This window comes from Marmota flaviventris, chromosome 1 (assembly GCF_047511675.1).
Source record: "Marmota flaviventris isolate mMarFla1 chromosome 1, mMarFla1.hap1, whole genome shotgun sequence".
Lineage (NCBI taxonomy): Eukaryota > Metazoa > Chordata > Mammalia > Rodentia > Sciuridae > Marmota > Marmota flaviventris.
In genome coordinates, this window is record NC_092498.1 from 96,085,285 (window position 1) to 96,101,119 (window position 15,835).

Genomic DNA, 15,835 nt, shown 5'->3' on the forward strand with positions numbered 1-15,835 from the left:
AGTAGGAGGGAAGAGCTCACCTGAGAAGCAGAAGACTTGCTGACAGTCTGATTTTATCCTCCCTAGTAACCAAAGATGACTCTCAAGTTTTTAATGATGGACTTAGAAATTGTCCCTGTGCCAAAATGCTTGGGACCAGAAGTTTCAGATTTTGTATTTAAAATTTCTCAGTATTTTCTTATATATAATGAGATATCTTGGGGTTGAGACAAATTCTAAACACAAAATTTATTCATATGTACTTTATATACATCCTGAAGGTAATTTTGTACTGTTTTTCGAGGGCCTGCATTTGGGATGAGAGATCAAATGTGGAATTTTCCACTTGTGGTGAGAATGCCAGTGCTCAAAATGTTTCACATTTTGTAGCATTTCAGATTTTATATCTTTGAATGAAGAATGGTCAGTTTGAACCAGAAAGAATTTGATTTGGTGTTCAACTATAGTCAGTCAATTTGACATACCTAGAGCTAGACAAAGATTGTGAAATAAGGATTTAGAGTGTAAGTTAAGGTTTTAGGTAATAAATCCTAAATATCTTATTGAAAAACACAAAGTTAGGGTCTTTTTTAAAGTGAGAAGATACCAGAGGAAAACTTTTTCTACTGGCAAAACCATGCTGACAGCTTTGATTCCTGCTGTCTTGGGAACAGAAGTGGAGTGAGGGGGTGGTCACAGTGGTAGAGAACCCTCTTTGCCATGGACTACTCAGAATAATTATTCTCTTAATATTCTGGATATTGGAATGTTTCCTTAGTTTGGAGAGACAAAGCAATGTAAAGAGATGGTCGGTTGGTCTTTAGTGATTTTTCCTTGTGACCAGGCTTTCAGTTCTATTTATTTATAGAAATTTATAGCCAAGCAGGTACAAAATCAATTTGTACTAATTTTAGAAACCTAAAACTCCTTCAGGTATTTTAAGGTACAGAATAGTATTTTTGGTTTGTTTTCACTTGGATAACAAATACAAATCCATGAAAAGGTAGTTAAGCTAAGACCACCCTTTCCTTGTGACATTTTAATTTGACAAATTAGGGAATCTTATAAAGGTATTCCTTGTTCTTTCCCTCTTATCCAATTGCCTGGTCAATTGCACTTTGTTTTGTCCTTTTTCAGTGCATCTCTATTTGTTTGCCAGGACTTTGTTCAGAATTAGAAGCTTGAAGTTAATGTTTCATATCACATTCCTTCTGACCAGGCTGGTCCATGAGCTGTCACCATTAAGAGAGTCTGTCTGGTACTCTGTCCATGGCCTGTCATATGTCCCTTTACTTGATTTTCTTAAAAGAAAAAAAAAAAAAAAAAAAAAAATATATATATATATATATATATATATATATATATATATATATATATGTGTGTGTATTTCTCCATAGTTTAATTTGTAAAATTTTAAACTTGATAATTTAAAATTCATTTTCATGGTAGAATTAGGGGGGGACAGAAAGTTTATCTTGTTGGGTTTGATTTTCACCATTTATTGTAACTGTCACATGTTTCCAATTTTGTTATCCAAGTTATATATGTAAATTGATAAGAGTAGAGAATTTTATTTTTATTGTTTTTTTTTTTTAGTTACACATGACACTAGAATCCACTTTGATATAATTGTATAAGCATGGAATATATCTTATTTTAAATATTTATTCTTTAGTTGTAGTTGGACACAACACCTTTATTTTGTTTATTTATTTTTATGTGGTGCTGAGAATCGAACCCAGGGCCCCGCACTTGCTAGGCGAGCACTCTACCGCTGAGCCAAAACCCCAGCCCCAATATATCTTATTTTAGTTAGGATCCCATTCTTGTGCGTGTACATCATGATGGGATTCACTGTGGCGTTCCCATATATGTACATGGGAAAATTATGTCAGATTCTTCACTGTCTTTCCTTTTCCTATCCCCCGGCTTCCCTCCATTTACCTTTGTCTAATCTATTGAACTTCTGTTATTCCTCCCCCCATCCCCGACTTAATTGTGAGTTACCCTCCACATATCAGCAGAAACATTTGACCTTTAGTTTTTGACTTGTTTCACTTAGCATAAAGAGTTTAGAATTTTAAAATGCCAGGAGCAAAATAAAAAGATGAAAAAAATAAAGAGAATTTTTATACTTCTCTTATGTGTCTTGCTAATTGTCCTCATTTATGTTTGCTGTAAGATCATGGGAGCCTGAGCCTTCCAGAACCTAAAACTATTGGTCTTCAAGTGAAGAAGGCTTGAATAAATGTGCCTTCTTTAAAAGCGTGTATGTATATATATGCTTGAAGACTTTATTTTAAAAGAGAAAATATGATTTTAAATATTTTAGTATTTAAAATATGAATTGCAAAGTCATTGCTCCTTATTATACATTTATATCTTTTGCATGAATGAACTCTGAAGAAGTGGGAAGTGCTGTTCAGCCTTTTAAAATTATGAGGCTTCTTTTCTTCCAAACATTTCTGGGTTCAAGACTGGTAGGAAAGTATATAGGAAACCTCACTCTTGTTTCATTTTCTCAAGTAAATCCTTGTTTTTTGCTTTTTACTCTTTTTCCTAGGTGAACGGAGGCATTGAGAATACGTTAGAGAAGGAGGTGGTACAGTATGACTACTACTCATCTTATTTTGATATATTTGTGAGTATTTTCTTTTGTAACTCCTTACAAATAGAATGACAACAAAAGACAATTTTTCTTAAATAGGCCTAAAATTTGATGCCATTTTTTTCTACCTTGAATGTAAACTGTATTCCTTTTCCCTGAATTACTCACTAAGGAAGTGTCTAATCATTGCAAGGAAAGAAATAAAGAGAGGGCAGAAGGAATCATTCCCATGTTCTAGATGAGAGCACACAGCTCAAGTAGAACCTTTTGACATGTCCTAGCCACTGAAAGGCAAATTCACCTGCTTTCATGATAGCCTGATAAAAATGCTATTTCTTTTCTAGATTGCTCCTTTTTGTTAAGGAGAAATTAATCTGACACCTTACTTCGATTACTTGAGGATCTGGGGTAGGCAGTCCCACATGCTGGTCTAGGAGTCAGTGCCCATTTGGGGCAATCTGCAATTGCACTAGAATGGTGTATTTAAAATATGTATTTTAAAATATATTTTATTATATGTATTTTAAATAACTTGTCTTCTTTACCTTTGTTTTTTGGTCCAGCTTTTGGCAGTTTTTCGATTTAAAGTGCTGATACTTGCATATGCTGTATGCAGACTGCGCCATTGGTGGGCAATAGCGGTGAGTGTGCCATGATGAGCTGGTCTTCTCCTCTGGGGTTCTGACCAGGGCCTGTGCACAACAAGCCCGAGTTGGGAGAAGAGAAGGGGTTTTAACCAGACAGAATTTCACTAGCAAATTTCACTAATTCTTCCTGAGTCCCTTTCCTCCCTGGCTTTAGTAGACTTAATTCTCCAGGTCTTCTTTCTAATGTTTAAGAGTAATCAGGTTCATTTCTAAGATGCTGAGTCAAATGAGGACTCTGGAGGTCCAAGAATGATGATTGGCCAAACATCCATCTACCCTGTGTTTCATGTTGCCGAAGAGATAAAAACAGGATCCTCTGTCCCAGAAATATTTAGAAAATTCTTTTGTTAAAACTGCCTAGATATTTAAAGATTTGATCTGTGTTTATTTTGATAATCAATTTCCCCCTCTTTTACCCACTTCCCCTATTCTGGAAGAAGAAGCTTCTAAGCTCATTCCTGTTCCCCCTAGTTTCATGAGGATAGTGATATTTTTACTTATTTCTTTCCTAGCTTTTAGCACAAAGCTTGGATACATGGTACTCATCTTCAGTAAACATTAAGGGATTAAAAGAATTAGAAGCAATTCTGCCTGAATGTTTTTTGCCATTTCCACAGATGTTCTGAATACATTGGGGGTAAGGGGCAAGAGAATGTTGAATCTTCCAAGCTGGAGAGAACTGCATAGGAATATCCCCAAACCCTGCTGTTTGAGGGCTCTGTCTTGTCCTGGTGGGAATAGGAGCTATGCTGCCTTCTGCAGACTAAGTACCAGGGCCATATCTGCCTGGGTCATTTCTTCTTAACATTCCCATCATCACATGATGGAGGTAGAACCTACGTTAATCCAGAAGCTGTCATTTGAGGGATGTAGTGGACAGTCTAGGCAACTTGATTCCCAAATACTCTAGCTCATATCACACTACCTGTGATGATAGCATATTCCAATTTTCTTTAACAGCCCCATGGAAACATTCTATTCCAGAGTTTCCATGATGGAGAATACTGTGCCAGACCATTTGTCTTAGTATTTATTTTAGAAAAGTGATTGACGTGCAGACATGCAATGATAAAGCATCTTTAACAGATACTTTCAAATGATCTTTTAAGAATAGATCTGATTTAGCAAATCCATTTTACTGTTTCTGATTCATGTTTAAAACATTTACAGAGAGAGTCCTAGAAGGAGGAGAAGTCAGCTGGTACCTAAAGAGCACTTAGTGCCAGCCTGTAAAGTAAACCAGCATTAGGGCGTGAAATGTCTCCTCTCCCAAACAGCTCACTCTGGGGTATGTGTATGTGTGTGTGCACGCACGCGCCTGCAAGCAACTTGTTAACACTTACTAAGCAAGATCCTTGATATTCCCTGGCCTCCATTCTGTCATACTGCTATTAGCATTGACTGTGGTCAGGTTTCATCATGCTAAAAATATTAATTGGAAATGAAAGTGACAAGGCTCCGGTATGGTAGAATTGCTCTGGGCTTCATAACCTCTATGGAAAGCCTTGTCTGTACATTTTCACAAATTTGTTGTATGTGACTGAATATTGTAACTTCTGATAGATAAAGTGTAGTTTTATAACACATCAGTCTGCTAAAACTTGGGAGAAGAAATACCATAAGCAGCCAATTGGCAATTATGTGCCACATATATAGCCCATTTTGCCCTGGTCTGGGTGTAGGGGACCAATATAAAGTAATATGGGAAGGAATCAGGCCAAGAATAGGTGTTGCCTGCTCTTGGCTTAAATGGGTCTCTTATATGAGGGAGGTGCCTTCACAGTGAGAAATGTCTAATTTGAGCACTGCTTCATTGTGTCTTTCAGTTAACAACAGCAGTGACCAGTGCCTTTTTACTAGCAAAAGTGATCCTTTCAAAGGTATGGCCTCCCCCTTTTCCTGTACCATTGTCCTCTGCACTGATGAAGCCTCATTTCCCAGTGTGAGCTGATAGTGACTGCCTCCCTTCTCCTGGTCACACCTGTTCTTCCAGCTTTTCTCCCAAGGGGCGTTTGGCTATGTGTTGCCCATCATTTCATTCATCCTCGCCTGGATCGAGACATGGTTCCTGGATTTCAAAGTGTTACCTCAAGAAGCAGAAGAAGAAAACAGTAAGTTTCTGTGAAAGTCAGCCTCCAGAGACTACTAGTTCAGTACCAAGTAGCAAGGGAGAGATGTGGCTTCTGGATGTGAGGGGAGCCATGAGGGGATAGAGTGAGTGAGTCAGTCACAGCATCTCTATTCTTCATTGGCTATACCAAAATGGAGAGAAGGGTTGGGTAGGTGAGTGGATGGCAACAGGAAGTGATTCTTCTTTCTGGCTGTCAGTCCAGGCTTCCCCAAGAGAAAATATGAACACTGGCTAAAAAGTCGTTCAAGAAACAGCTACTTTGCATATGGTTTCATTTTGGAAAATCTCATTAACAAAATCTCAAAAAAATTGGCACCACCTCATTCTTCTTGGGAGGTTGAACTTTTCTCATTGTTAATAATCATCATACAACACTAAACATTTTGTGCTTATAAATGGAACTATCCTGTTTAGGGGTAGAAATTTTTAAACAATTTTAAGTGAACGAATCAGCAATTTTCAACAAAGTCTGTGGTTCTCTAAAGTGTCATATTGATATGTATACAGTAGGTGTTGGCCTACTATGGGTTGGGTGTAATTAATACAATGAAGGCTTAGAGCTGGGACCATAATGATGCAGGTGAAGTTGAGAGGGGAAAAACTACAGTCCTACAGCCCGAGCAGTGCTCAGCCCTCTCACATGACAGCTAGCATGGTGTACTCCTGAGCCCTGCTGAAACTGTTATCTCATTGCTTGGTTTTCAGTGTGCCAGGATGTTGAGTAGGAAGGGCAGATGAACTGTTGAGCTGTACAGTTAATTATTGGGCTGGGATCTTTTTTACATGTTGCCTTAGTGGAGGCTCATGTGTCCTGCCTACCCCTCTCTGAGTTGAAATAGCCAAGATCAATTCAGACTCCCTTGCAGTTTCCAGATCTCCTACCTCGTTGCCCTTATCCATCATCTGGCTCAACATGCCATGCCTCATAGGGAAAAAAATCTAATATCTTACAGAATCTTAGTCATAATTATAGTTTCAAAAATGACAGGATGAACAATAACTTTGCACAGTTTGATTTTGGAAAATCTCTTCAGCAGGAAAAAAAATAACCTATAAGAAAAGAGTTATAGTTCAAGAGTAGATTTAAAAAATACATAAAAATGTGGTCCAAGATGTATTTTCTATCCTGTGCATTAGGGTGTGAAATGTCTCCTCTCCCAAACAGCTCACTCTGGGGTATGTGTATGAAAGCATAGTGTGGAGAAAGAATAGGTAAAGCTAAAGAATGTATGGAAGTTTATTTTAATTGTATATAAACATATTGAACTTAATTGAATCATGAACTTTTAATATGACTAAAGTTTAACTGAACCAATTCCACAGTGTCCAATAAAGCTGAACACAGAATTATTAGATTTTGAAAACAGCATTTGCTTCTATTATCAGTAGCAGAGAGGACACATGTACCTGGCATCTGCTGTCTGGGTGCTTCCTCCCACTGTCTCCTAACATTTGCTCAGTCCTCAGCCAAAGTAGTCAATTGTTGATGTTCTTCATCATGTGTTAGTGTTCTGGAGTTTCATTGTCTTCCCCTTGCTTTTTAATGCCCTTCTTTTGTTTGCAGATCTTTTTTGCATAGGTGTTTCTTAATCAACTTTACTTTTTTTTACATACTTATAAAAAGGCCAGCTAGATATTATGCTTGATACCTGGCATTTCTCTAAACACATGCAGATGGTGTACCATTTGTACAGGCTGACTGGGTTTTGATTTCACTTTGTGGTTGTTTTTGATTTTGTGGGAATACAGGGATTAATAAGGGAAAGATGCTCTAAATATTGAGTTGAAGGAGTAACATGAAACAGTTTTTTTGAACTACTTTATTTTCTATTTTTACAGTATTGGTTCGTAGTTTATTAATGAAAGCTTTATTTTTGTTGAAAGATTTTGAGAATATCTCTTTTTACCATTTATAATATTTAATTTTTGCCAAGAACCTACCAGGAAGGTGATACATTCACAGATCTGAATTTCTTCTTTTCCAGGACTCCTGATAGTTCAGGATGCATCAGAGAGGGCAGCCCTCATACCTGCTGGTCTTTCTGATGGTCAGTTTTATTCCCCTCCTGAATCTGAAGCAGGTAAAAATTTGATTACCATTTTTGTTTTTATCTATCAATTAAAAGCTCTGCCCTCCAACCCTCTCACTACCCTCTCTGTTTCTCAATATAGTTGCCAAACATTTAGCACACCAGGATATGTAAGACATGACCTTACATGTTACCAGTGGTGAGATAAAGAGATCTAAAAATGTCTCCACCACATATTCCAAAGACCTCTGCACACCGTTTTCTACCCATCCCATCACTCCTGGAAGTCTTGGTCAGGTGTCCTTTGCCTGGTCTTTGGGACCTCTGTTCTAGCCCTGTCATCTTCATCTGTGACCTGGTTTGTTTCTACCATGGGACGTAAGCTTGATTTAGAGTCTACTTATTATATGTCCAACTGTCTTCATCTGTGACCTGGTTTGTTTCTACCATGGGACGTAAGCTTGATTTAGAGTCTACTTATTATATGTCCAACATCCAACACGAGGAGTGTTTTACACATTATAATAAAACAGACTCCTGGCAGAAAGAGCTGTGTGAATGATGGTAGACTATTGGTATGGGATCTAAAAGTAGTATAAAATGCAAAACTATAAATCCACATGAGATACAGATGTGGATTAGCAGAGAATCTGTTTCTGAGACAATAGTAACTAAAATTAAGTATTAATGTTTTTACTACCAAATTGTAAGTGTTTCTTTCTAATACTTTATGTCATAGGATTAATACTTAAAAAAAAAAGAGGTGGGGCATTTCATAATGTATTTCATGCCATTCAACTTTTTCTAAGACTATTCCAACTTGTTAGCTAATTCTTTATCTAAGACTAATGTGGTTTCCCAGTTCTACTGTTTTTTTCTTAAAAACATGAGGAATTTCACCTCAGGCATTCCCTCCCCATCAAGCTTTGCACTGGTAGATCCCAGAGCTTCTGCCTGTGACATTTGCTACCACCTAGTGGTCCTCTGGGGCATTACTGTTTCACTGAATCATAAATCTGCACAAGAACCAAAACATTTTCATAGTATTCCACTAGGTGGCTACTTTGTTTAAGACAAAAGGCAGATTAGTAGTGGTGGGTGAAGAGAAGTGCCCCTAAGGCCTTGCTATATTGTTTTTGTTGTTGTTGTTGTTTGTTTGTTTGTTTTGCATTGCCTGTTCAATTCAGGAAAGAATTATAAGTGAAAATTATTATTTGAGGTAATGTGCCTAAAGAAAGAACATTCTATTCTTATTATGCCAGTAGCTGAAAAATCAGTCTTTTAGTAGCTGATTTTTACTAGACATAGGAGCATCTGAAAGGTTTGGCTTCCTTTCTTGTCTTTTTTTTTTTTTTTTAATCCAGAATCTAATGCAGTACCTGGCACATAGATTTAGAACTGTTGAAAGGTTAGATAAAAATAAGAGAGAAATTGAGGCATCACACATAAAAGTGTCAGCATTTTTCCTGTCACTGATCGACTTGAATTTTAGACCTGTAAATTAGGATACTAGCACATTTTAGTAGATGAACACTTAAGGGCTAGAAAAGTAATTTGTATGTAGGCTTGCTAACCACGTCCTAAAACCCGTGAATTAAATGGAAAGAACAAGGAAACAAAGTCCTCTTTGGATGACTAGAAGCTGTCATCTGTGGTCAGAGAGCTAGAATGAACCAAGCATGATGCTAAGGACAGAATAATTCACCTCTTGACCAATTTAAAATGTGGAGTAGCTCAATTACATGATGTCATCTGTTCTAAACAGGTTTAGATAAAGGCATTAAAATACCAGTTTAATGCCAACCAAGAATGACTATCCATTCTGAATTGCCTCGCCTTTCCTGTCTCCTTGTGTGATTATTAGAATCCCTTTCATTTCTCAGAAGTGTCCTTGTTCAGATGATCAATCCCATGATTACATTATATATAGTGAACAGATTTGAAACACAGTTCTTTCCTACCTTTTAATTAAAATTTTGAAATTTTAAAATATTGAAAACTCATTGTGATGAATATCCAAAAACATTGATTTTTAAGAACCTCTATGGAGGTATAATTTTCATACTATAAAATCCATTGTTTGTGAATGTATAATTGCATGATTTTTAGCAAATGTATAGTTTTTTTCATCAGCATCACAAGATAATTTTATAAAATTTTACCATTAGAAAAACTTATTTCATGTTTATTAACCCCTGCCTTTGTATCTCATTCTGAGTAACACAGATCTGCTTTCTGTCTTGACAGATTTATATTTTCGGGAAAGTTCATGTAACTGTGGTCATACTACATGTAGTTTTTGCATTCACCTTCTTTTGCTTAGTGTAAAGTTTTTGAGGACCAGTTATGTTGTAGAACATATCAGTAGTTCTTTTATGGCTGAATACTGTTCCATGGTGTACCTGTACAACATTTTTGCTTATTTTCCAGCTAATGGATGTCTAGGTTATTTCCAGTTTGGATCTGTTATGAGTAACTCAGCTATGAACATTCACATATATGTGCTTGTGGAGATATTTATTGTTATTTTTCTTGAATGGATTTCTAAGGATTTGCTGGGTCATATGATAAATTTAACTTTTTAAGAAATTGCTGAACTATTCTTACAAGGTTGCACTATTATACATTCTTTTCAGCAACATATATGGGTTTTAGTTTCTCCATATCATCACTAACATTTGGTATCATCTGTCTTTTTTATTGTAGCCAGTCTAACAGAGGTAAAGTAGTTCTCATGTGGTTAAGCTTAATGTCCCTAATGACAGAGATCTTTTCCATTATATATTAATCATGTATCTTCTTTGGAGAAATCTGTATTTCAAGATTTTTTGACTTGTTTTCTTACTAGCTGTCTCTACATTGTAGATAAAAGTCCTTTATCAAATATATATAATTTGCAAATGTTTGTCTAATGTTTATCTTTTCACGTGGTATTTTGAAGCACAAGTTTTTAATGTTAATGGATACTATATTTGAGACCTCAAATATAGTGAAGATTTTTCTCTTGTGTTTCCGTCTAGAAGATTTTGTAGCGTTTCTTCTTTTAATTAAAGTTATGATACATTTTGAATTAATTTTCATATATTTAGGCACATTTGTCAAAAATATGTTGGTTATAAATGTGCCAAGTCAATTTTTTTTATTTCCTTGAATCTTCTTGGATTAAATGTAGCTTATTCTTCTCTTTCTACCTTTTAAAGTAGATTTTTTTTGATTGACTTGAAAACTTTCTTTTCTTATATTGTCAATTAAAGCCATACATTTTTCCTATAGACATTGCTTTATTGATAACTTTGACATACCATATGTTCATTTTCATGTATTCCTTGGTTTTCAGCAAGTTTAGAGTGATATTTTTGTGGATCCCTGTATATGTCCTAATTCTTGATCCTTTAGCTTATTAAATGTATAGATTATTAATTATGTCTCAAAAATGTAGGAAATTTTGGCCATTATCTTTAAATATTTTCTAGAATTTTTTTTCTTTTTTCTTCTTCTGGAACTCCCCAATGCCCATATATTTGTATTCTTGATGTTATTTCATAGGTCTCTAAACTGTATTTAATTTTTCTTCAGTCTTTTGCTCTCTCTGTCTCAGAATGGATCATTTCTGCCAGCCCTATATTCATGTATGCCAATTACTCTGCTGTCTTGAATATTTTCTTGACTCACAAATATATCATTGCACTTAATGTTTTTTTTTTCACTTCAGAGGTTTTATAAATAATAATGGGATTCATTACACCATATTTATACATGCAAGTGGCATAATTTGATCAATCTTATTCCCCTGTACCTTCTGTTTCCCTTGCCACTGCCCCTGAACCACTTGCTCTAATTCTTCTGTTTATTATTATTATTTCAATTAGTAAATTATAATTACACATAAAAGCTATATTCATTGTAGTATATTTGTACATAGACATAGCATAGTTTTATAGATGTTTTTTCCCCTCTACCTCCCCATTCCCTCTCCCCTCTCCCCGTCTAAATCCCCCTCCTCTACTTTGTTGGTCTACTTCTGTTAGTTATTTAAATTGATTCTCTGTTGTTCTTTGAACATATTTGTTAATATTGCTTTGATGTTTTTCTTGCTAAGTACAGTATTTAGAGACACTCAGAGATAGTTTGCTTTGGTGTTTTTGTATTTTTTAGAATGTTCATACTTGCCTAATTCTCTACATGTTTTATATTTTCTATTGAAAAATAATTTTTTGAAAATATATTGTAGCAACTCAGGATTCTCATTTTTCTCCCAAAAGGTTGTTGTTGCTATTTGTTCATTTGCTTAGTAAATTATTTGTGAAATTGTATTCCCTGGGGAATGTGGTTACATCTATCTTTTCTCAGTTTTTTTTTTTTTTAATTTACTTCCTTTTTTTTTTTTCTTTAAGTTTTGGTTTGTTTTTAAAACCAAGCTTCCTTTGGGTTCCCTGTGTCTACAGAGTACCTGGCTGGATTAAGTACCTGTCTCAAGTACCTGAATTAAGGCTTCCATCCTCTGCCAGAAGAAAATACCCATGGTTTGAGTGTCACATTCAGAGTTCAGGCCATTTTCAGGTCTTGCATAGGTTTTTGTTTTTGCTGAGACTGTGTTCTCTGAGGATGCTCATAGTTCAAAGTATCTGGCTAGTTTGAGCTCTCTTGGGTTTCCCTTGTGCATGTGAAAAGACCCAACCAGGCATATGCTTGCTACAACCATGACCACAACCTCTGACTAGCAGAGCAGCTGCCCTGCCTGCTTCCTGGGATTTTCCAACCATATTGCTGGCCACTAGCATGGCTGTCACTCCAAACTAAGTGAGCTTCTCTCACCTGGATGGCTTTGCTGCCAGTCCCCAGAACCTCCATGCCATTGAGCTGGGTGTTGGGCACAGGAGGAGGAACAGGAGAAGCTCAGGAAAGAGCAGCACTGTTGTTTCTGAATTCTGCTGTTTTCACACATAAACCAGTCTCCAGTTGTATATACCTTTGCTCATTTCCAGAGGGTGAAATGCTTTTAGTTTTGTCCATTTTTCCAACTTTTATAGGTGCTTCTCATATGGAAAGATTGTATTGAACCCCCTCACTAGGCCATAGCTAGAGGTTCTTTTAAAATATATAAAGAATATATGTAGTTACATTTTAATTAAGGATGGAGCTTTATTTAGGATTCCCAGGTAATACCACGACAGGACCACTCATTGTGGTTTACATACTTTTGGTGTGGCAGTTGGAAAATGAGCCTTGGACAGGAAGGTTTGATCTGATCCTCTTCCTGAGACTCCTTTCAACATGAGAAGGCAGTTAAACCACTCTGTGTCTCCATGATACACAGCAGTTTAATGGGCTGGAATGCAAAGCCTTTTAACCACTCCACCTTTATCTATTTCTTTTACCCCAGTTTCCACTTGAACTGTATGACATTTATGAGGTTGAGATATAAGACACAGTCACATTTGTTCTTTGGTATAATCCATGCAGATTTTCTCATAAGAAAAAAATAATGTCCTCTTTACAGTGTACTCTCTTACAGACTAAAGCCCAGCCGAGGCAGGGCACCACCTTTATGTGTGAATAGATTGCATCCCTAACTTAATGAATTGGTTTTCCACACCTCATTTTTCTATTTCTTTTTTTCTGTTCATAAAAGAAATACATGCTTTTATACAGAGGTTGAAAACAACTACTAAAACTCACTGATCCTTCAAACAGCAGTATCACTACTCACAGTTTAACTTGTTTCTTTCTAGTTGTGTGTGTAGTTTCACATCTTTTTCTCACAATGCCTCTGTTATTTATACCCTGCTTTTAAAATTAGAATGTAAAATTTATTAAGTCCCTTTACATTTTATCACAGACATTTTGGAATATTCATTAAAATGTGCAAAGGTCATGTGGTTATCTTCTACTTGTTCTCATTTGTACATTTATATTTGCCTTAATGCATATGCTTTTTACATGTTGTCATAAACTATAAAGAACCATTATTTTACATGGATACAAGGTATTCCATGTAAATATAATTATTTAACCATTCTTACATTCTCAGGAAGTTAGGTTTGTTTTCTAGTTATTAGAGAAAAAAAATCCACATAATGAATAGTAAGTATTATTTCCCCAGGGATCAATCCTAAGGAAAGAGTTGCAGAGTGGAATGACTGCATCAATTGTATGAGGCTCATGAGACATTGATTCTGACCAGGTAGCTAGTAATGATCACTCTCAGCAGCAGCAGCACCTCCCTCATCCTCAGGAGCCCACACTCTTCTCTCACTCACCTGATACAGTGATCAAATTTTTTGTACCAAAGCTCAGCATAGGGTGCAAACAGGTGGAAGAACAATGACAATCAATAACAATTCTTGGCATATAAGTATCTCACTAGCACATAAATGAAATCTGTTTTTGCCAATTTGATGCAAGTCATAAATTATATTTTCGTTTTCCTCCTGGAGGAAATATAGTAAAATTTGAAGAAAGCAGTTTGTTAACCTAAATCTCTCTAGAGTTCAACAAATGAGTCTTTCATTTAAGAATTTATATGTCTTCTTTTACAATAAAACTGTTTTTTGATGGAATGAGACAGTTTTTTCCTTCTGTACCATATAGGATCTGAAGAAGAGGCTGAGGAAAAACAGGACAGTGAAAAACCGCTTCTAGAACTCTGAGTTCTACTTTATAAAAAGTAAGTGTTTGAAAGTGAAACTTAAGAGCAGAGTGGTTAACAAAATGCATTTTCTTTGAGTAGATTCAGAGTAAACTTCAAGGAATGTGAGTACAAGTATATAGCTAGATTCATTATATTTACATGAAATCAGTAGTCACATTTCCTTATGTAAAATTTTTGAATGTTTTCTGCATGGGGTAAATTTGTAATGTGGGAAATACCTCAAAGTCCTGAATCTCCAAAGAAAAAGGAGAGATTCACATCTCCTTACTTAGCCAGAGTGTCTTTTTGTTTCAAACATTGTTTTAATTTCAAGCATTAACCTTTTTGTGTTCTAAGAAGAGCAACCCGTGATATGTAGGGACTGTTATTACCACTGTGTCACATGTGAGGGAACAGTGGGTGAGGGATTTCCCCAAAATTATATAGCTAGAAGGGGAGTGCCAAGCTCAGACCTGGGCAGTGGGATGTCTCTCAAAAGTTTTGGAACTTCTGAGATAAAAACTGCTGGAAATCAAAAGCTCTGAGGCAGAATGCATTGTTAAACCCTTTCAGCTCCTCAAAAAAAAAAAAAAAAAATCATTTCAGCCTCACAAATAGAAGGCCAATTAAATAGCAAGTGAGTTGTATCAGCACCTCCTCCTAAATATTTCACCACAAAAGGAAAAAGTAGTAGATGGAATACGAGTCCCTGTAAAGCCAGACAGAGGCAGTCTGGGCAACAGAGGCAGCCAGGTTCCTGGTGGAGGTGACCAGTGCTTGCATTGGTGGCACCTGGCACACAACAGACGCTTCTCTCCACGCAGCAGGGTAGAGAGGAGGCAAATACTTGGATACCGGAATAGTTGAACATTTTCTAAAATGCTTTAAAATAACTTTAGGTATGGCCACACCCATGTCCTTTATATGCCTTTATCACAGTTTGTCTTCAGTATAGACCCTGATAGGAAGATAAGAGGCAGTGTAGAATTTTGCCTCTTAACACCATACCTCAACCTGTTTGTCTTCACTCTTTTCCGAAGTGTGCAGAACCCTCACTGAAGTCATCCGAGGGAAGAAGATGGAGATGGGGTCTCCCTATTGATAGTTGAGATGGCGACATCCACTGCTGACTTTGTTGAACAGCTAGTAAACTTTTATTTATGGTGATACCTCACGGACATTTTCCCACATCCACACACATTCAGTCTCCTGCCTCTGGCTGGCCAGGTCATGTCATGATTATTTCTCTGTTCAGTGAGACTGAGTCTGACCTGTCAATGAATAATTGAAGGAAAGTTGTGTGTGTGCTGTATCCTAATCAAAAGACTTCTTAATATGTTGAAATAACACTTTTCTAGTAAGTGAAATACCTTTTATTTCAATTCACTTGATGGGATTTTTTGTTTGTTTCATGTCTCAGATTTCTTTTGTATTTCATTTATTAACACCCTACATTTCCCTTGTGTTTTTTTAAACTCATGCACATGTGCTCTTTGTACAATTTTTAAAAGTAATAAAATCCAGCATATCAAAATGATTAGTTGTATTTTCTTGGTTTACATTATGTCTTTACCCTAAAGTGTTGGGATAAAGAAAGAGAACAAGGAGGGATTGTGAATACATGTAAAACATCACCATATGTTGTATTATTTTATTATAAAATTATATCTTTCTCTGAGATATAATTCTTAAGTGTCCATAAAAGGACTAAGAAACCATTGTTATCATTTTTCCTTTGTCTTTTATGCTAATTTGAATTAAAATGAACTAAATTATATCGTGAGTTATTTTTCAAACATGAATATTCCC

The 15,835-nt window shown here is 36.1% G+C and overlaps 1 protein-coding gene across 1 annotated transcript in view; it reads left to right on the plus strand.

Annotated features, from left to right (window-relative positions):
• Window positions 1–15,563, plus strand: part of Stard3nl (STARD3 N-terminal like) — a 52,842-nt gene extending 37,279 nt beyond the window's left edge. The window contains exons 3-9 of the mRNA XM_027939707.2: window positions 2,543–2,620; window positions 3,151–3,228; window positions 5,061–5,114; window positions 5,228–5,345; window positions 7,351–7,446; window positions 13,987–14,062; window positions 15,067–15,563. Coding sequence (XP_027795508.1) covers window positions 2,543–2,620; window positions 3,151–3,228; window positions 5,061–5,114; window positions 5,228–5,345; window positions 7,351–7,446; window positions 13,987–14,045 — 483 coding nt within the window. The 3' untranslated portion in view covers window positions 14,046–14,062; window positions 15,067–15,563. The remainder of the gene's footprint in view (window positions 1–2,542; window positions 2,621–3,150; window positions 3,229–5,060; window positions 5,115–5,227; window positions 5,346–7,350; window positions 7,447–13,986; window positions 14,063–15,066) is intronic.
• Window positions 15,564–15,835: the final 272 nt, after the last annotated feature.